The 23,053-nt window shown below is 36.0% G+C and overlaps 1 protein-coding gene across 2 annotated transcripts; it reads right to left on the reverse strand.

Annotated features, from left to right (window-relative positions):
- Positions 1-231: 231 nt before the first annotated feature.
- LOC112052093 (cystathionine gamma-lyase) lies at positions 232-21,617 on the reverse strand. 2 transcript variants are annotated; one of them, XM_024091023.2, is made up of 8 exons: positions 21,506-21,617; positions 19,947-20,099; positions 18,205-18,401; positions 17,239-17,329; positions 14,799-15,069; positions 10,156-10,308; positions 5,287-5,461; positions 232-4,585 (listed from the first exon to the last, which is right to left on the reverse strand). In XM_024091023.2, exons 2-8 carry the CDS (start codon positions 20,097-20,099, stop codon positions 4,438-4,440), a joined length of 1,188 nt encoding a protein of 395 aa, XP_023946791.2. In that variant the 5' UTR covers positions 21,506-21,617; the 3' UTR covers positions 232-4,437. The 2 variants fall into 2 exon arrangements, with proteins under 2 accessions (XP_023946791.2, XP_023946792.1); XM_024091024.2 differs by lacking the exon at positions 21,506-21,617 and adding an exon at positions 21,312-21,499.
- Between the last annotated feature and the right edge of the window lie 1,436 nt (positions 21,618-23,053).

Here is a 23,053-nt window from a genome sequence, read left to right on the forward strand (position 1 = left end):
ATAACTCTTTTCCTATGTCCAATCTTGAATGAAGGAAATCCTATATTTTATAATAATAAATTTCGTTACGGAGATTAGTGTTAGATTAGCACGAAATAAAATATTCAATATAATTTTAATTTCTTTGGTTTACTCTTTTTTTATTGCTATAAACAATAAAATGTACCTATAAACTTGGTTTCTACTTTTTATTACTTTTGTAGAAAGATAAAGGGTTATTAGTAATACAAATTTTTTTCGTAATAAACATTTTATTGCCGTTATAAATTATTAAAAAAAAACATAGTAGATTTTGAGATTTCGCAACACCACAGACCAAACCATCGTAATAAACTATTTCCATATTATACAATTATGATTTAAAATTAATAATTATTGAAATCATTGAAAAATTAGCTAACAATATTGTAAGATAACTGACGTCACAACTTTAACTGAAAATATTCAACACTACCTTGTAGTACAAAATAGTGACATCTTTTTACGATAATTGCAGTAAATATTTCCTTCTGACACAATCGGGTAATAAAGATTGAGAGCCAGTGGTGCCCAGAACTGTGTCATTTAATAAAAGCTGAAAGTTACCCACCATACCATACCTACCTATGGTACGCTACGGTATGGCAAAGGTGGCTTTGAGAGGTAGCAGATTTTAAAGGTCCAAACTTAATTGTCCAATATAAAACGTAAACTTTTATTTTTCTACTAGATTCTGTAGACACTTACCTCGTGGCAACCCTTCGCTAAAGACTCTTGAAATTTTTTTTTTTACCAGTCTTTTACGAAGGGCTGCAGTGAAGCTAAAGCTAACCACTCATAAGCTCGTGATTTTGTGTTGGTCACAACACACGATCAGTTTTATCCGATGTCAAGCCGTTTGCGCTGCAGGCACGTGAACTTATTGGATGGTGAGTGGCTAGCATAAATGACCATCGACTGGAATGTTACACGTTGCTGAGGAAAATACGCCTATTATTTGGTCGGTTGAAGGTTTTGACTCCCAAAACATACCCTTTAAACCTCTAACTCCCAAAGCTTACCTGTGGTAACACTGGTAGGAGCGTGATCTTTCATAAAATCAGGACTTTCAGCTTTTGTTAAATCAGTCCCTGGTTATCACGAGCACTCAAAAGTTATTTAAAGTACATACAAAATTTTATATAAAACTAATGTCAACTTTACTCAAATATTGACAGTTAAAATAAAATTGGATTTTGCATACCTATATGAACAGGAACATCTATTTCATTATTTTTAACATTAACAATTGTGTTCAAGTGTATACAATAAAACTTAATAAATTATTTGTAAAAAAAAAAAATTAAATTTAAAAACATAAAATAAAGAATAGTATAGTTTAATTATTATAAAACTTAGTATATTTGTTGATATATTAAATTGTATATTTATCTACAAAAAACTACTAGTTTTGTCTTTTGTTACGTACTCAGTGAATACAAGTATGTTACAGTCAAAACTAATTCTCTTTGACCAAAAGTTCTAAGATGCAGACCACGTAATATCTCGAGATAAGAAAAAGACAAATGTCACCCTTCACCGTTTGAGACACGTGATATTTAATTTCTTAATATGCACACAACTGAGCCAAGAAACTTTCTCTTCTACATAAATAAAGAAAATGTAACGATAATTTTAATATTTTAGTCCTGTACGCCCTTTACAGTCCTGCTAAAATATTAAAACTTGCAATTTTATTCACGCAATTTTAGGTAATTGCCTACTGGCGGCAAATTTGTAAATCCGCCAGTGCTTACAATCCATGGTGGTTCACTATTTCACAAATCTTTAAACAACCAAAAAATTTTAAAGATTTTCAATATGATTACTCTGAAAAATGTGAAAATTTACTAATTTACAAAAAAAAATTATGAAGGTATGTGATGTATACTTCTGGACTAGATAAATAAAATAATAAAAGCATCCTATTTCACAAGAAATTAATTTTCGACCTGTCATTTTAGAGGTTTGTGTACAAACCAAGCACCACTAATTATAACTAATAAATTCATTTAGACAAACGTTTAAATGTTAAATATTCGAAGAGGATGTGATATTAAAATATTATTAAATTCCTATAAATGACATAAGTCTCTTAAGTAATATATTTTTTTCAAGGAATTCGAAATGATCAATGCAAACGATAACACATAAATTGTAATTAAACTAGTCAATGCTTAAAAATAGTTGTAAATTTGCTTTTGGTTTCCATAAGGCAATTATTTATAAGTCACATATAATCAGAATTTATCGTATGCGGCTCTTTAAGGTATCTCTACACCATCGCCTAAATGTGCCCAAAATTCGCAAAAATCTTAGTTGTCTATATTTGCCCATGATCGTAATCGCCGCTGAGCCAGTTTTTCGGACAAATATTAAAGGAATTTCAGGTATTTTAATATTTAAATCATTGCTTAGCTGTTTCCGTTTATCCTATAATTTTTTGTTATATAATAATTAATATTCAGTAAGTATTATGCTTAACAAAAAAATTTAGGTTATACGGAAACAGCTAAGCAATGATTGATTGCGTCCATTATCTGGAAATGATTGTGTAGAGGAGCCATTAGGGTTATTAACAAGAATAATATTTGAATATCAGTACAAATTCAACAGTATAGTATATTTGCTAACTATAATTACGTAACATATTGTAGCTATATATTTTCATAGTCGCTTGTAAGGCAAAGTTCAAATGGTAGCGTGAGAGAATGTTAGCGTTTTACTGTTAACAGTATAAAATAAAAAATACTTATTTTTTATACTGTTATTACGTAATAATTATTTGGAACCCGCAAAATTTTCAAATTTCATTCTTACTTAACCAATACTATTAGCAAGCGCGCTATGTTAGAAAAATGCACATTTCTTCTAAATATATATTTTACCTAAAGTCGACACCACAAAGCTATATTTAGCTAGATGATTCAAATAACTTTGAAGCCACCCTTAATCATTTTGTCCCACTCCAAAATAACTTTAGAACGGGATACTTGATGTTTTTAATCGTTTACGTCTCAATTTAAACATAATTAATACATTTCACCTATTCGCTGCATTTTTGTATTTAAAATAAAATATACATACATAATTAGCCAAGTCTTTTTTAGACATGACTAATTCTGAACAATGAAAAATATCTCTATAACCGCGTACCTAGTTATTTACTTTTTTTTTTCTTTAATAAAGGTTTTGTTTTATCAAATTGATATTTTTTAATGACGCGTGAGGAATAAGGATTGGAATTACTTCATTTGCTTTAAACTTTCTTAAGGGTTCGGTCTATTAAATATAAGTCTGTGGTCGACACTCTTAAATCTGCAACATTAACACACCTAACCCAAAATGCTATGGACTGAACAATACAAAAATTAATAACTATAGTATTTTCTAGTGGATTACGTAAACGTACGCCGCAGGGAAGGGATATGCGCAAAAGACAGTGTGTCTTATTTCTGTCTTTGCATATATCCTTTCACAAGGGTCACAATACACATATCAACGCGGAAAGGGATTGTAATAGTATCGCCTCGCGACAACCAGCTGGCCTATTCACTAATTTGGTCTTTATTAACAACTTATTAAAATATATCAAATCAACTGAGAAATGTCATCTATCCTATTCTACTGTATCCAGGAAGGGTTGTCAGTGCATCGGATGATATTTGTTACATATAGAATCTCAATTTCGTATATTACAACTAACATACGACAAAGCCTGCAGGCGTCGACTCGGCTATGGCTAGATGAGGTAGAAGGGATGGACGTAGAGGTGAGGGATGTTAGCGTGCGTTGTGTGGTCAGTGGCGGATTGGTAGTAAGCTAAGTAGGCTTGAGCATAGGGTTGCAGATTTGACCCAAAAATATCTTACAAAAAAAAATTAAAAACATAATGACATCATTACATGACAACATGAGTCTTGAAAATTTAAGGATAACTTTAAATTTTAGTCCTACTGGACGTACTGTGCAGTACCAAAATATTATACAAAAAGAATAAATGTAATTAATTAATATTAATACGAACTAGCTTATCTGGTAAGAAGGAATGGTAGGGCGGCAAAATTTGACAGCCTATTTGTAGCAAATTTCTAAATCCGCCACTGAGTGTGGTAGTTTCATACAAAGATTATTGGACGGATCATATTAACATACAGTGCTGATCCCTTTCGAGTCGTTTATATGTGTTCTATGACTTCAAATCGTCGTACGACCAGATGGCTTAGTGGCAGTTTGATACTGTGACCATCGCGTTGACGTAAACGCGAATTTCTAAGGCCAATTGAAACAGCGCCACTACTGCGCAAATTTTCCAATACCATATAAATTCGCGTTAACGCGATGTATGCGACAGTATGGAAATATTGAAAACTCCCACTAGGCACACTGTTCTTTAAATGACCTTATGACCTTAACGCGTTATTGAAAAGCCGCAGCAAACGCTTGGTCCAGATCAGCGATGAGGTCCTCAGTGTCCTCCAGCCCCACCGACAGTCTGAGGAGGGAGTCCGTGATGCCGAGCTCCTCCCTCTGTGCGGCGGGAACTGACGCGTGCGTCATCACCGACCTGAAGTTAAGGAAATTCGATGATAACTAATGTATTCACGCTCAAGGAGGAAAATACCTTAGAGTTAACCTACTGTACGAGTAAATGTTGCTAAAGCGCATATTTCCCACTTTATCTAAATAAATACACCGCTCGAGTCTCCTCTTAGAATGACAGGGCTTAGGCCAATCTTCCACCACGCTGGCCCAATGCGGATTGGCAGACTTCACACACGCAGAGAATTTAGAAAATTCTCTAGTATGCAGGTTTCCTCAACCGTTTGAGACACGTGATATTTCATTTCTTAAAAAATGCACACAACTGAAAAGTTGGAGGTGCATGCCCCGGACCGGATTCGAACCCACACCCACACACACACACACGATAAGCGCGTCCCAACTTAGACCGCATTAATGCTTACCAGCAGGCTTATTTGTAGTCAAGCTCAAGTCTATATTGCCTAAAAAAACTATTGATAAAGGAATTGTAAATGTTATTGCCCCGTCAATTAAGCCAAAAAATTAGGCTTTCCTTTCCTGAAAATTTACATTAACTACCATAAAGAAATTGTAGAAAGTGACTATGAATCCACCTCAAGTGGACAAAAATATACAAAGTTAGTTTTCGCTAAATGGATTTTCTGGATTTTTAGCGAAATGTTTAATTTTTCGACAATCTAGGGTTTTTTTGATTATTTGGTGAATTCTATGTTTTGTACTTACGGCAATTCTGCTAAGCTCTCATACCCTCCCAGACTTTCAGCCAGGGTGAACACTTTGAGGGAGCTGAGGAACTTTCTAGACTCCTTCAGCCCGCCGGAATGTCTGAAGCTGAACACGCCCGAGTGGCCGCTCATCTGCTTGCAAGCTATGTCGTATTGCGGGTGTGAGGGTAGACCTGAAAATTGATATTTATGTACACTATATAATATTATAAAGAGGAAAGATTCTGATTTGAAAGACGTTTTTTTTTAAATAAATAAATATACTTTCACATCACTATCTAGCCCCAAAGTAAGCATACAGAGCAGCTTGTGTTATGGGTACTAAGATAGTTGATATTATAATATTCATATACATTTATATACTACATATAAATACTTATATAATGTATAAATACACACAGACACTGGAAAAAACCCATGTTCATCACACAAATATTTTCCAGTTGTGGGAATTGAACCCACGGCCGTGTTTGTTTGCATTCAATAAACTCTGAAACCACTACCAACAGAAAGCTACATTATTAGAGAGTTCACACGGAATTGGTTGTGGAACTATGCGGCTGAAACAGCAAGGTTCTGGTAGTAGGTAGTTTTTTTTTACGATTAAGACCAATTTTTTTTTTACGATTAAGAGCAGGCACGAGTCTTAGTGGAAAGATATGCATACCTACGATTTCCTTCGAGCATTGCAATGCAATTAATTAAATTCGACAACCTTGATACCATCTATAAAAACTTAACTTCTACGATCTCTAAAATAACTTATCAAATAAGTCGATGGAATTACAGTTATTATTTTTTATCGCAGTCAAGTTCAACGTTCATAAAGATAAAACACAATCTTTGGTCAAAATAAACTTGTTTTGCGATATTATTTAACTTGATGTAATTTCGCATAATGTTTTTATTAAACATCCAATATAGATATTTAACTATAATGCGTGACAAAAAATACACATCTCACAAGACTATATTGAATTTAGGAGTAACAGTTTTTATGGCCGACTATAATCACCAAACGGGTGTTTTCATGGGGATTTTAACAGGAAACTATCAACCTGTCTAACTTTATCCAAATCAAATTCTTGTACAGCTAAACAGAAAAATAACAATCCTCGACATGGTACGTGAAACGAAGGAATAAGTTTTTGGGTCTTCTCTCGGTCCAAATTGGTGGGAGGACCCGGTGGGAGTTTCAGGTCTTTCCCTCATTGCCCGTGTACCTTATCAGCCGATAGACGTCCACTGCTGGACATAGGCCTCTTGCATGGACCTCCAAGCACAACGATCTCGAGCCGCCAGCATCCAGCGGCTCCCTGCAACCCGCTTAATATCCTCGGTCCACCTAGTGGGGGGTCGCCCAACACTGCGCTTTCCGGTGCGGGGTCGCCATTCCAGCACCTTGGGGCCCCAACGTCCATCGGCTCTTCGAACTATGTGGCCCGCCCATTGCCACTTCAGCTTCGCGACTCGCTGAGCTATGTCAGTGACTTTGGTTCGTCTGCGGATCTCCTCATTCCTGATTCGATCACGCAGAGAAACTCCAAGCATAGCTCGCTCCATCGCCCGCTGAGTGACTTTGAGCCTTCTAATAAGGCCCATAGTCAGCGACCAAGTCTCGGATCCGTATGTCATCACTGGCAACACGCACTGATCGAAGACTTTCGTCTTCAAGCACTGAGGAATTTCGGACGAAAAGATGTCGCGGAGTTTCCCGAACGCTGCCCAGCCGAGCTGGATTCGGCGATTCACCTCTTTCTCAAAATTGGACCTACCTAACTGGACTGTGTGTCCTAGGTATATATATTCGTCTACAATTTCGAGCGCAGAGTCCTCAACAATAACTGGGTGGGGCGGTACATGAGTATTAGTCATGATCTTCGTCTTGCTCATGTTCATTTTTAGGCCCACACGTTGAGAAACCCTGCTGAGGTCGTTGAGCATGGTACTAAGGTCCTCCAGAGTCTCTGCCATAATGACTACATCATCGGCAAAACGTAGTTGAGTGATGTACTCACCATTGATGTTGATGCCAAATCCGTTCCAGTCCAGAAGCTTAAAGACATCTTCCAATGCAGCGGTAAATAGCTTTGGGGAGATCACATCTCCCTGCCGCACTCCTCGCTGCAGTTGGATTGGCCTCGTAGTCTGATCCTGTATACGGACTGACATGGTGGCGCTTTCATACAAACACTTCAACGCTTGAATGTACCTGTAGTCGATCCGGCATCTCTGCAAAGACCTCAGCACAGCCCAAGTTTCCACCGAATCGAAGGCTTTCTCATAGTCCACAAACGCTAAGCAAAGTGGCTGGTTATACTCTTCGGTATTCTGTATAACCTGCCGCAGCGTGTGAATGTGGTCTATGGTACTAAAGCCTGCTCGGAAACCGGCTTGTTCGGGAGGCTGGAAGTCGTCAAACCTACGGGCGAGACGATTCGTGATGACTCTCGAGAACAACTTGTAGACATGACTCAACAACGAGATGGGTCTGTAATTCTTCAATAAGGTATTGTCACCTTTTTTGAAGAACAGAACCACCACGCTCCTGTGCCACGCCTTAGGTGTTGTACCCTCGTGAATGACGGAATTGAACAACCGCTGAAGGACCTTAAGTATCGGTTTTCCACCCGCTTTCAGGAGTTCTGCTGTGATTCCGTCATCACCTGGTGCTTTGTTGTTCTTAAGTTGTTTGAGAGCCATACTAATCTCGTATAGGCTGACGTCCGGGATATCTTCGATATAGTGTCGGGTCAATTTGGCTCTAGGATCTTTGGCCAAATTGTCAACAGGCTTTTGGGTAGAGGTGTATAACTGTCCGTAGAACTTCTCGACCTCACTCAAGATCTCAGGCTTAGAAGAAATGATATTGCCCTGATCGGTCTTCAAACGTGTCAACTGTCTTCGTCCAATAGACAGATCTCTCGCGAACACTTTCGAGCCTCGATTGTTCTCGATTGTATTTTTGATACGCTCGGTATTGAAGCGTCGCAAGTCGCATGTCTGCGATTTAGAGATCTGTCTATTAATCTGACGGTATTTTAACGCGTCTGTTGAAGACTGCAATCTCATTTCTTGTCTTTCCTCCATGAGCTTGAGTGTATGGTCCGAGAACTTGTTAGTTCTTTTTGTACGGTGGGTTTTGAAAAACTTGAATCCGACCGTATGGACAGTTTCCACAAGCCTGTTGTTTAGATCGTCCACATCAACGCAATCTGCTAGGCAATCAAAGCGGTTCTGTAATTCCAGTTGAAAGCTCTCGGGGTTTTGGATTTGGGCAGGAGTAGGTCGGAGCGTAGATTTCACCAGTTTGTACCGTTCCAGCTGTAAGTTGATATTCAACGTGCCTCTTACCATTCGGTGATCACTACCGGTTTTGACCCTGTTGATCACAGAGACATCGTTGAATATATGCCGTCTGGTAGACAAGATGAAATCTATCTCATTTTTCGTAGAACCATCGGGGCTCATCCAGGTCCATTTCCTGTGTGGCGGCTTCTTGAAAAAAGAGTTCATCATGAAGAGTCCCTCCTTTTCCATGAAGTCAGCCAACATTTGGCCCCTGTGGTTCCTTTGCCCATAACCAAATTGCCCCACTCTCAACTCTGAACCGCTTCTCATACCTAGCTTTGCATTGAAATCCCCCATCACAACATTGTAATAGGAGTTCGAGGCATGTATGGCTTTTGAGATATCCTCATACAATACCTCTACCTCCTCGTCGGAATGTGTCGAGGTCGGCGCGTAAACCTGTATGATCTTCAACGAATACCGTTTGGTAATTCGAAGAACGAGGAACGCTACCCTGCTCGACACACTCTCGACTCGTACAACATTGTTTACGAGGGACTTGTGGACGATAAACCCGACACCACCCTGGGACTGTTGGTCGCCCTCCCGGTAGTATAACAAGTTGCCGGATTCGAGGATTATCGAGTCCTCCCCCTCTCTTCGGACTTCAGATAACCCTATGATATCCCAGCGCAACTTGCTAACCACTTCTTCCAACTCGATCATCTTTTCGTCGGTCCGTAGAGTGCGTGCGTTAAATGTTGCCAGGTCCAGTCGTCGGGGTTGGCAGCGGAATCTCCCCCGGAGATTCTTGACACCCCTTGCCCCGCCGTTACCACGACCGCTGCCGGAGCCGGGAATAGCGGGGCCACCGGGGACTAGGGGCTGTTTGTTTTTGGATTTGTCCATGAAGGTTAATGCCCGTACAATGACCACGCTGGGCATGCGGGTTGGTCATTCGCAGGGCAGAATTTTCCGCACCGGTGTCGCTGCTGCCCGACACCGGCCTGTGGCATTTATGAAAATCCAGCCAGTTAGGAATGGTTATACCGCCATTGATCGCCCGTGTAAAGCGGGCCAATGCAGTATCTTTCTTTCCCCGATCATATTTTTATAACATCATGTACATAAGGTCGCAATCAAAGTAATTATGATGGCCACTGAGATGTTTTTTTATATTCTTAGCCGGGCTATACAAATTGTTAACTAACATTTTATAAATCAACAGTAGGTATATCTACAATTCAACACCTACCCAAAGAGTTTTTTAAAAATGCAGATTTGTTCTTTGTTTTCTCTCTCAACTCGATTTTAACGCATTTAATGTATTTTTAGGTTTCTATAGCAAAAAAGAAACCTTTATAGTGTCTACTCACACCTATCATGTCCGTCTGTCTGTCTCCTCTATTTAGCTCAGAGACAATTACTAGAAAGCTAAAATTTGGCACGAATATATGACACAAATAACGGTTTAAAGAATCTCGAAAATCGTTTTTAAATTAGGTACCTATCTCCCAATGTAAGATGAAGATGTTTTTTTTTTTCAATTAAATGCGTTATATGTTGTAAAACATACCTGGGTGGTATATTTCAACGACCTTGGGCTGTTTCAACAGCCACTCGGCTACGAGCAAGGATGATTTCTTGTGCTGCTCCATCCTCAGGGCCAAAGTCTTCAAACTTCTGTTCACCAAGTAGCAGTCGATTGGTGACGGAACTATACCCATTGCTGCAAAAAAAGACAAACTACTGAAAATGTCTTTTATTGGCTCTCATTGCTCTCAATTTTTAAATTGGACATCGTTGCGAGGTGGTCGAGATAATAATATACTCGTACCTAGTATATACTATATTTTACATGTAGGGTAGCATGCAATCAAATCACATACATAATTGGTCATATATTTATAAAGTCATTCAGCTTAGAAGTAGAATAGAATATAATTTATTTTTAGCCCAAGACATACTCAAAGTATTACTTAAAATATATAGATTCGCTTCTTGAAACGACAATTCTTATCTCTCTGTCATAGCAATAAAATTTTTCTACAGTCTCAGTTATATTTCGCATAATTTTGCAGTTTGAAAAAAAGGAAAAGAATCACAATTAAACAAAAATTAACTACCCACTTTAAAATTCAGTCAATGACTCATATTAATAGGTCTATGATTAATCTGTGAATTCCAATTTATAATAAGTTTGATAAATTACTAATTAGATTTTAAGCGTGGATTTTTCAAGCAATCTGTATTTTTTAATATGTAAAATACATCACCTGAAAAACCCCATTTATATAATAATTCATTTAGTGACAATTTATTATCTCTTATCTATTCTATTTTACGTTAGTCTACGTAGTAAATGTGAGTAGACCACGAAGGTCACCAATCTTGGACATTTTTAGGGTTCCGAATGTACGTAGTACTTGTAATTCTCTTTACGAGACTTATGGCTCGCAACAAAACAATTGTGTTTTTTTTTCGCATACCACCTACGCCCAGGTAGGCAGGCAGGCAGGCGCGTCTGTTTTTATTGTGCTGTAAAAATCATATATCCTTAACAAAATATATAAATAAACTAAGTATAATAGATATGAACAGGGACCAATGTTAAAGGGGTGAAAAATCAGATACAAAACAACTAATTTAAGCCTAAATTTATTTTTTAAAATCGTTATTGGGTAAGTATATTTCAGAAACATATTTAAAAATTTAGTTATCCTACTAGTCCTACTAATATTATAAACGCGAACGTTTGTAAGGATACCTATATGTTTGTTTGGATGTTTGTTACTCTTTAACGCCGCTACTACTGAAGCGATATGGAATGGAAATATATTTTACTCTGGAATAACATGTCATATAGGTTACTTTTTATCCTGAAAAAAATCATGGATTCCCGAGAATTGCGACAACCTGATGATTTTGATGATATGAATGCTTGTTACTCTTTCACGCCTCGGCTACTGAACCGAATCACCTGAATTTTTAAGTAGAGATTGATTATAGTCTGGACTAACACATGTAAAAAACTAAATTCCACGCGGACGAAGTCGGAGGCGTTCGCTAGTTTTCGTAATAAACCGTTTGTCAGTCGTCCGTAAGTTCGTAATGGTATAAATTACGAACAATATTTCCTTAATCATGATAAGGAAAAATTTTAAATAAAACAGTTGGCATGATTGTCGTAATGTTTTCTCACTTATCGTATTGTATGAACATGACGTAGGCACAGGATGACGTAGCATGCAGTCACAAACTGTAGTGCATTTCATTAGAACAGTGACATGCACAAATGCATTTAATAGATTGATAATGTTACGAAATAAGCGTCATGAGTAACATGCATTCCTTTGCGTATGAAACGCGAAATAAATATCTGTAACATCGATGTAACAATAACACTGTCAATGTAAAAGTGGATAAGATTTGGGAATTCCTTTGGCAGGATCCAAAAGTGATAAGCTAACTTTTTCTGTGCATTTAAGTACCTACCTAATAAAATTTTGGGGAATTGTATACTAAGCCACTGATTTTTTTTTGGCCATGACTAATAACTTCTGATTTTAGAACGGGAAAACTAGAAAACTTTTAATAAATTCTTTCATTTTTTTTTGCAAAATCAACAAAATATTTAAAAGCGTCAACTAATGTACACCAGTTATTTTCATGTATACCACTGATTTATACTCATACGAGTACCATTAAATTTACTTGCTCAACGGATTTTTGAAACAGAATCAAAATCAAGGCACCCGAATCTACGTAGTCTTGTCTGCCCTATCTACTCCTAACCCGCGTTATAGACGTTCAGTTTCAACTGTAGGTACCTTCAGTTTTATCTTATCGAAGTTTCAATCAAAATTAATTAATTATAAAAAACTGTACAGTTTAAAGTGATGGACACTACACACGAATGATTTAACTGAACAATTTAACTGTTCATTTAAAACACTATGTCTGTACCACGGGTTAGTGTTTTTTGGCGTCTTCTGGACCAGCAAAATTTAAATACCTAACGTCCTTGGACTTATGTATATGATACAAATGTCGATGTTAAAAATAACTACCATGCTTAATTATTAGTATTTATAGCAGCTCATTATCGTAGATAATAATATAGTGTATAAGATAGTGATTTTCAGACGTGCTAAGATAGTAATTTTATGTGCCACTATTAAATAGTGGCTGGCTCATTAGTTCAGAGGACAATGTAAAGGAGATGGTCCAAAATTGTATGGAGCCCAGGATCGGTCATTGTACCCTAGCGGAAATAAAAGAAGATATTTTTTTAACTAGTTTTTATTATACAAATCTACAAATTTACTTTAATTCTGTAGAAATATTATTCATTATCTCCCAAGAAATGCAACATTTATATGGGTAATAATGGCAGATAGATGACGTTTCTTCTTCTTCTTTCTTGTCTATGGCACTTTGTACTAGATGACGTTTTCAATGCAGTAATCGATTTGACGTTTGCTGTCAATTGTCATGTCATAGTTACTCTACAGGCGCCATCTTGATATAAATTAAAAACTTGGGTTTTTATTTTATTTATTTCTTTTTATTTAGTTAGATTTATTCACTTTAATAAATTTTAATGAAATCCTTGTATTTTTTAAATTCTAATGATACGGGGTACAAGAGTGGACCTGAAAAGGACCATCTCCTTTAGAGGCGAAATTGCTAATATAGAAGTCGGTTTAGTTAACGCACGTATTATTGAGGACGAAATAGTATTTTGTCTCGAATTTAACACCGCAAAAGCCACATGACATGACCTCAAACAAGCTATTAGAGGGGTCGAGTTGCTTTAATGTTCGGTTTGAAATTATAGACTTACAAGCTTACCGCAAAAGAATCCTTGGTAATTTTCAGACGGTATTGTAGTTCATCGCACTCGGTGGGTACTCAATAATTAACTGAGGCATTTTTAAACAACTTAAAAAAAGGATACTCCAGTTCGACTCTTATGCCCGCTTTTGGTTCTTAAACTACTGATTTATATGCGGTTTATGTTTAACGACAAGTTATCCCTTGAGCTGAGGTACGTTCTCACTTAATAAGCGTAAGCGTCAGGAAAGGTTTTAGATTGAAGATGGTTCGTTTTTTTTTTACGTAAAAGAATATATCGTTACGGTATAGAGTGACCGTAAAATTAATCGTATTCAAAGCTTGCTATTAAAAGCTTCTTTGCTTATGTACTTTTATTGGTGGATCTTATTAGTATCAATTATTGTGAGTGTAAAATTAATAAGTAGTTAAAGAAGTATTATGAACTAATTATTACGGTTTTGTAAATATAAACTATTATGGTAATAAGTTCACTACAAAAAGGTCCAAACCGTGGAATCTACGTCTCGATAAATCAGATAAGTAAATCTTTAAAGAAGGCCAATTATTACGTTGGAAATTTGCCGGTACTTAAAGCTGGTTATGGTATACGTATAATACGTAGTACAGATACGTAATATGTGTGATAATTTACCTTGCCTTTTCTTGTTCATCAGCCTGCCAAACATGTTTTTGATAAAATGCGACGCTTATACATACGAGTATAAACATCGCACATATATACAACTAGCGGACGCACGCGACTTCGTCCGCGTGAAACTCGATGTAAACTTTCAACTACCTCTACCCTACGTTGAAATTTTTCCTGAATTTTATTTGCTATAAACCTCACGGAGCCCGAGACCTTTTCAACGAATGCAAAACCGTGGAAATCGGTTCGTGCGTTCTGGAGTTATAGCGTCAGTTTTTTTTTATAAAAAGTCCCATGTCCTTCTCCTGGCTCTAAACTACCTCCCTGCCAATTTTCAGCTAAATCGGTTCAGCCGTTCTTGAGTTATAAGTGGAGTAACTAACACGACTTTCTTTAATATATATAGATATACATGTTTAAGCATATTATTTTTAATTCTGTTAGAAGAAAACCAAGTTCTACCTCTCATTATAAGACTCCATGAAGAATAATTAGCGTTTTTTTATTAAAAAAAAACAATGTACTTAGTTTTACCGCCACGCTTTTCAGCCCATTGCTGTTTAACGGTCTACTAAACGCTATAGGATGATTATGGTGATATTGCCGTCTCAGCGCCTTGTAAGGCAAGTTCTATATCCTACGAAGTATTGCTGTGTTTAGACGATTGATTTCCACTTACCATTGGCGGCCTATCGGTATCTAAACTATCAACTATCATAATAAATCCTTACCGTTTTGCAGGAAGCGAAGTTTCTTCTCAATTTCACTATCATTTAGAATAGCAGCTCCCATAATAACATCGGAATGTCCGTTCATGTACTTAGTTAAGGAATACACGACCATGTCAGCGCCATGCTCCAACGGTCTCTGCAGGTACGAGGTTAGGAACGTGTTGTCTACCACCACCATTATGTCTTTGTTGTGACTTTTCACTTTCTTGGATATTTCAGCGATGTCCGCGACTTTCAAGTTTGGATTTGTTGGCGTTTCTATCCATATCATCTAAAAACAAAGTTTTGGATAGAAAGCAGGCGTTACTTTGCGAAAGTTAATCATGAATACTTAAAAAAATATTTATTTTGCTATAATCCGCGAAAAACAGACGAACCCATGCGACAACGTCATCCAGGTCCGACAAAATCAGTAAGACACAAAGCGTCGATCAGTAATTTTCAATATTATTCAAGAAAAAATGGCGTCATATGTTTTTAAATATTATATAAACTGTTCACAAAAACTTAAGAAATAATATGGAATATTTTATAGGTAATTATTGATTTATAGTAAGATTTATTAATTTACGTAATTGTTGTTAGAGTCTGGCTAATGAAAGTAGAGACAGAAATCGCCCGCTAGCTAAATTTAAAAAATCATTTAAACAAATTAAAAAAACATAAGTTTTCATAATTTGTTTATCATAATTATTAAACTCAGTTATTCCAATATTTGCACAATAATTTTCAGATTTACTCCATTTTTTTTAATTTGGCAAGCGACTTCAGTATGTATTTCAAGATTTAACTCTAGTATTAAATCTTGAAATACAAATTATGAAAAAAGTTTGTATATGTAGTGGATGTCAAGGAGACGCGTAACGTTTGTTTTTGTTTATGGATTTCACCGGCCTCACCGCGCGGCTTTTATGGACTAATTCTGTATCATTCTCTATTATGTGTATGTCCTAAATTCTGTACCGTGTGCAGTGTGAGTTGTGACTGACTTTTCAGCTTATAAAGGACTTTTAGCTAGTCTCTTAAATGGTGAGGGGATATCAGTGGTTCCGAATATTTATATAATATCTACTTATATAAAAAAAAACGTGTGCGTCACGGAACGCTGGACAGAAATGATAACTTAGACACTGCTTTATGCGTGAGAGAAAGGGAAGCCGAAACTGTTTACCCTCCTATATATAGATATAATGAAGTAAGGAATTGTCTAATTAACAAAAAAGAAGAGCTTTTATGTAATCTAAGCCCATCTATTTTAAACATCAATTAAAGGAGACGGGAGACGAAGCTACAGACATTCATCAACGACTTCAAATGGGGCCATGTCGTTCGTCTTTAGTAATCGTCAATTAACATCTGTCACTCATGGATTAGGTACTTCAATAGTTTAGATAATTATCTTTCTGGAACATGGTAGATATAAATATAGAAAATACAGCTGGCGCGATAGAGACTATCATCGTATTAAGAAAAAAATAAAATAAGAAGTAAGTAAACTAACGAAACTGAATGCTGAATAACTTATAGTCTAGTCGAGGAAGGAAAAACCTGCTAGAATAGAAGGAAAAATACAAACATGCCTAAATTTGATTTTTTTAAAACTAAAAACACAACTTTTTTTTTGACGATAACTACCTACAACCACGAATAAAGCTCTACTATACTCTACTATATTAATTAAAATATCTTAAAATTAATCTAATATACATATACCTAAAGTTAGCTGCACCACGCTGCACGTGGATGATAAAATTCGAAATTAGTTAACTACGCAGCAATATCGTCATCAATGTCGTTTTAATTTGCGAACGATTAATTTGCGTTTTGTTTAAGAAACATCTTGTATTTTAAGAGCGTTATTTCATGAGTAATACCCAAGTGCATAACTTCGGTTTAAGTAAACACAAAAAGCAAGGTTATTTAAAAAAAATATATAAAAAATTTGATTAAAAAATTACGTGTCAGACATCTTCAAACACTAATTTATCTGTTGAACCCTCGGGTTCAAGAACTCATTATGAAATATTTATTTCATTTATTATGAAACATCCAGATAAGAACAGACCGTCAATTATTATTTTGCAATATTATTTTGACATCAAGTTATCTGCAATCAATATTCCCAAAGTACCTACCTACATGTTATCTTAATTGTTTGTAATACAGCATAGTAAAGAGCGTTATCATTTTGTGAAAACGCAATCTAATTATAATATCTGTGAAATAATACCTCCGATAACAGCTGTTATAGTTACATGGGTTACTAAACATCGATAAGAATATTAAATATTATCAATATGAAAGGATGGCGTAACATACTGTTCATTACCATAAGTTGCGAGCTACATTCATTACGTCGAGGAGACTCATGTTTTTATGTATTTTTTTTACCATTGTTATGCAAAACGTGAACAGGAAATAGATGTTAGGTACAACTCACCTTTGTGGTTTTTCGAATAGATTTGTCGATCAGTTCTGGTTTAGTAAAATCAAGGAACGATATTTCTATTCCGAATCTTTCTACAACTTGTCTGTAACAAAAACAACATTTTATTTCTACCCCGCAGAAGCTGTTTTTTGGAAAGGCGTATTTGTTCTATTTTATGCGACTGACATCGTATACTATGGTGTTTTTCAGATAGCATGGGTACGGTGACGTAGTTGCCTTATGACGTTCATAATACGTACTAAAATCGTGAATCGCGGCAAACTTTCAAGAATGAAACGAACTGTCACCGCACCCATGCTATCTGAAAAACAATATACAGCCCTACTCGGTGGATACTGTTTACCATCAAACAAATTAGAAATGAAGGTCGAAAATGTATGTCAATTCATATCTTATTTATTTTAAAATATATATTGTTTGTTTAAACAATGTTATTCAAAATATATTAACTACTAGCGGACGCCCGGGACTTTGTCCGCATGGAGTTCAGTTTTTCACAAATCCTACGGGAACCATGGATGTTTCCGGGATGAAAAGTATATATTTCCATTCCAAATTTCAGCCAAATCTCTTAAGTAGCCGCTGCACAAAGAAGGAACAAACATACACACTTACACACAAACTTTCGCATTTATATATTAGTGTGGTGTGATATCTAACAGTTCTAAGCTTATTACTAGAATTTTTTTTTACTAGAATTATTTTCATTAATTTTAGAAAGTTTATAACATTTATTATTAGATCGCTGATAGAAATGACTAGTTTGTACCCTCAAAAATGAGGGTAAACTAGTAAATAATAATAGTAAATAATTTGTTTGTTGATAAACAGTTGTTACACATCCAGTAGGGCTGTAGTATAGTTTAGCGGTTGCCTTTATGCAAATAATTAAGATTATCGGTTCATTAACAATAGCTTAACGTAAAAAAAAAACAAAATCAAAAGAAGGATAGATACCTGAACAATCTATTGGTGCCACCGTACACATCATCTGTGGATATGATGTGATCTCCTTTACTAAGTAAGCCGACTATGCTCGTAGTGGCTCCCAAACCGGATGCAAATGTCAGCCCATATTTACCACCGTCGAGCGCCGCTAGGCATTCCTCTAGTGTGTTCCTTGTTGGGTTACCAGATCTGCCATATTCAAAACCCTAAAAATGTATAATTTCTAGAATTTTCTAAATTTTTTTTTTCAATTCCAATATTTTTTTTTCATTTATCGAAAGTCTAAGTGCAGTCTCACGTTGAACATCTGATTTTAATACGATTTTTTTCTAATTCTAAACAAGCTATATTATAAATAGTGTCAAATTCCTTAATTTATGATAACAGTGGTAATAATCTACATCATTACAATAAGTATGCACTTAAAGGATTAGTTATTAAATGTATGTTCATCATTATAAATGCATTGTCATCATCGCCATATTAGAAATATGTGTTGGTAAAAACGAATAAGTTATCTTAGTATTATAAATTATAATAAATATATCAGGATTTTTATTTATAAGCCAGGAAATATTATAGCTATTAAATAATTTTAAAATAATAGCTACCTACTTGCTAAATAAATCTCGTTATTTGCAACAATCTATGGCTATACTAATAAAAGCTTTAGGGTATGTTAGGAGTATCTCTGCGTGATCGAATCAGAAATGAGGAGATCCGCAGAAGAACCAAAGTCACAGACATAGCTCAACGAGTTGCGAAGCTGAAGTGGCAATGGGCGGGGCACATAGTTCGAAGAGCCGATGGACGTTGGGGTCCCAAAGTGCTGGAATGGCGACCCCGCACTAGTAAGCGCAGTGTTGGCCGACCCCCCACCAGGTGGACTGACGACATCAAGCGAGTTGCAGGGATTCGCTGGATGCAGATGGCTCAGTATCGTGATGTTTGGAAGTCCCTACAAAAGGCCTATGTCCTGCAGTGGACGTCCATCGGCTGATATGATGATGATGATGTTTGTTTGAACGCGCTAATCTCAGGAACTTCTGGTCCGATTTGAAAAAATCCTTTAGTGTTAGACAGAAGGCTATAGGCTATATATTATCCCCGTATTCCTACGGGAACCACGCGGGTGAAACCGCGCGGCGTCATTGTAATATAGGTAGATATGAGTAAATACAATTTCTTGTTGACGACTTTCTAATCTAGTTAAATAGGAATATTTACAAAAACAATATAATATCTTATATAAACACTCGTAGACGCCCGCGACTCCGTTCGCGTAAAATTTTGTTTTTGATCCCGCGGGAGTCATCAATGGATTTTTCTAGGGCAAAACGTATGCTTTTGTTCTCTTTTTCTTCTCCATGATCCAATTTACATATTAATTTCATCCAATTCGTTTTTGTGGCTTAGCCGTGAAAACGAAACATGACAAGGCTAGAAAATACAGACAGACAACATAACACACAACATTTATTTGATAATGTTAGTATGGATAGCATGGAAGTATGGATAATGACAGAGTTTCTTAATTTATATTGAACTAACAGACGCCCGTGACTTCGTCCGCCCTTAATAAACCTTCTAATCCGGCCCCCTCGCAAAATCCGTTCATAGTGGACGTCTACTATCAACGAACTACCTCCTTGCCAAATTACAACTTTTTATGGCAACCGGTTTTCGAGATATCATGATGAATGTCGTATTAAGATTGTTTCAAGAAAATAAATTAACAGGAAATAACATACTGTGTGTTCGGCAGGTGCGGGCTGTTTGAATGTAGTTGAGGTGACTATGGGAGGGACAACGGCAGCTGAGTTCCATTTGTCTGGATCTTGGCCAACATGGATCGCTATTGTGGCAAAGCCAGGCTTTTGTTTCAGAAATCCTTGATCAGCCATCTGTTAAAAAAATCAACATCAATCATTAAGTGGACACGGTTACAAATATACCATTAAAGTATCCATTTTTTTTTTAATTTTAAAAAAAGAATATTTTTTTTAAATATGACCAATATTCCCATTCCCCTCCAGTTAGCCAGGAAAGACTGTGTTAGGAGTGGGTACGACAATAGACCAACACAGCGTGGATCACACCACCACCCCTTGGTGATGAGTCTGACTGCTCTTACCGTTGAGCTATTGAGGCTATAGAAATTGATTTGTAATTTACACTGTTGAATGTAAGATTGCTCAGTGATTATAGTCTGGCAAACATCTTCTATGGCTGAAGCTCAATTGACTACATTGGTCATGTTTGATCAATCGTCCAAATAAATTAAATCTAATTGGTGATTAATTTGGTCTGGTCAAATGTTAAATTGATTTAGGCTTTTAATTTTTCGACATCAGAGGATCTCTAGTCCAAGCATTTATGAATAGTATATTTTAGTCTATGTGGTAATTACAAATAGTCCATGTTAGTCCAACTAGTATTGATGAATAATCAATTTTAATCCATGTAGTATTTCTAAACAGTCCAGCACGGCAACTACAATTGACTAATAATAATAATAATTAGTCTTTTTCATCAAACATCTGTGTTGAAGAGACCTACTGAGTTTCTAGTACACAACATGAGGTTTTTAGCAAATTTATGAATAAATAACTCATACTTAATACTTATTACTTAATATATCCCTTCTATCTCATATTACTACTTAATTGGGTTATTAAGGTATTTTATTCTTTTGTTTTAATTAAGTGTGTACTTACATTTTAAACCTAATTGTTACAACTCTTAAACCCTTAATATTTACACTTATCATGAAGATTATACACCAAATTTAATTTATTAAAATAAGTACTTAATTTACATATGTAAGTACATTTTTTTTGAGATAAATTAGAGAAAAATCATGTATTACTTATAAACAGGGTTCACTTGATGATTGAGTTAGGAAAAAATAAATAGAAATTGCCATCTACCATGTAATCCATCTTAATATTTTTAAAATAAGTAGATACCTTATAAATAAGGAACACTGACATAAATTCCTCAACGTAAAATTAAATTCTTAACTTTTCACTAAGTTACCTGTTCCAGTTTATTCATGTTTTGCCAAATTATATTCAATTATAAATAAAAATATGAAGCTAATACAAAGTACAAACCTTTTATATAATAATCACTTCAGTATAATATTTTTCTAGGCAGATATATTTTTTTAAATAACTATTAACTATACGCCGGCGAAATAACCTAAAAACAAGCGATCGATACACGCTGCACGACAAGCGAGCCACAAAACCGACCGAGTGAAACTAAAATTATTGAAAATGCAACAACGAACAAGTGACAAACTTACGTGATGATGAAACAAAATAATTTTATTTCAATTTCTTTGCCGCGCTTGCTTTTTCAATCGTGTCATTTCATTTGTCAAATTGTTGTCAATGTCACGTCACAGTCAGCTGTAATTTTCATGATCTATAAGGTTGGTCAGATTGTTATTAAATGTTGCCTGCCATCAATTTCGTATTCCCAATTTTAATGCAAGAAGAATAGAATATTAGAAACTTGTATGTTGGTATAGGCAATAAGTTCGTCCGGGGAAGTACTACTGCAATGCTTGTTTCTGCTGTCGAGCAGCATACTAGAGTTCCTCTGTAGATCATATTGGCCGGTTTAATAGACTACTCGCCTGCTGTACAAAACTAACAAGTTTTTTTGCATAGAGACAGTTCAGATGCCTAAAAACTCTAATCACGTTTATATTTGTGAAAATAATCTCGTCATTGTAATATTGTTATAAAAGAAAGTTGTATTTTTATCACGTCACCGCAAACGCCCATCATAAACTGTAACGTCATTCGCTACAAGGCATCGGTTTGTGATTGGTGCTTGCGGTGACGTGTTATAATCACATCACTACAAACGCCAATCACGCTGTTATCGCTATGAATGACGTTTCTTGCTAATGTGCTGTGTTTCGGCCCCTATAAACCGGTTAAGATGTCACACTAGTAACATTACTTCAGTAGTTGCAGTCTTGCCAATTTATAAAACCAAACTTGGTGCTTTTAAATCTATGTTTACATCTCAGACTCCTTGAATGCAGTCTAAATCTTTGTGTCAAACCAATTTACATGCACATCGTGCAAACTGCGAATGAACAAAAATTCGACAAGCAGCCCAACCTTCAGAATTAAAAATTCTGCAGTGATGATTTGCCATTGACGATCAAATTTTGGAGTGACGCAGTTTTATATTTGGACTGATCGTCAATGGCCGGCTTTATTGGTTGGTTGGAATTATATATTCTTTGGTTGGTACACTCAAAAATACTAGAGGGCCTAGTACGGAGGATTCGATTTTTGGCGGGAATCGAGAAGCGCGCTTTTAAATTGAAAATTTTAATTTAAAAATTTTTCAGTAATATACGTGTGAAATAAAGTGTACAAATGTAAATTAAATCAGGCAAAATGCCGTCAGACAGTGATGGTGATGCCTACGAAAGGCTAGACAGAAAAAAACGTAAAGTGCATAAGTCTGGTGAGGACGAGAGTTTAAAATATAAACCCTATATAAAGGCAGGTTATAGCAGAGCCTACACGGATAATAGCACTAACGCGGAATTCCCAGTGTTTGTGGAAAGCAGTGAGGCGGAAATTAAATTGGGGAACAAAAACCCATTAGTTGTGTCCAAATACTTTAAACAAGTAAAAGGTATCTATGAGAGCAGGCGCATTAATGCTAACAAAATAATGTTAGTATTCAAACAAGCAACAGCAGCCAATGATTTTCTCAAACATGAATGCCTAACGGTTTACAATCTTCGTGCCTTCATCCCGGCATCTTCTGTGGAGAGGGTGGGGGTTGTCAGGTTTATACCTAAAGAGTCCAGTAACCATGA

This window comes from Bicyclus anynana, chromosome 1, assembly GCF_947172395.1.
Source record: "Bicyclus anynana chromosome 1, ilBicAnyn1.1, whole genome shotgun sequence".
Taxonomy (NCBI): Eukaryota; Metazoa; Arthropoda; class Insecta; order Lepidoptera; family Nymphalidae; genus Bicyclus; species Bicyclus anynana.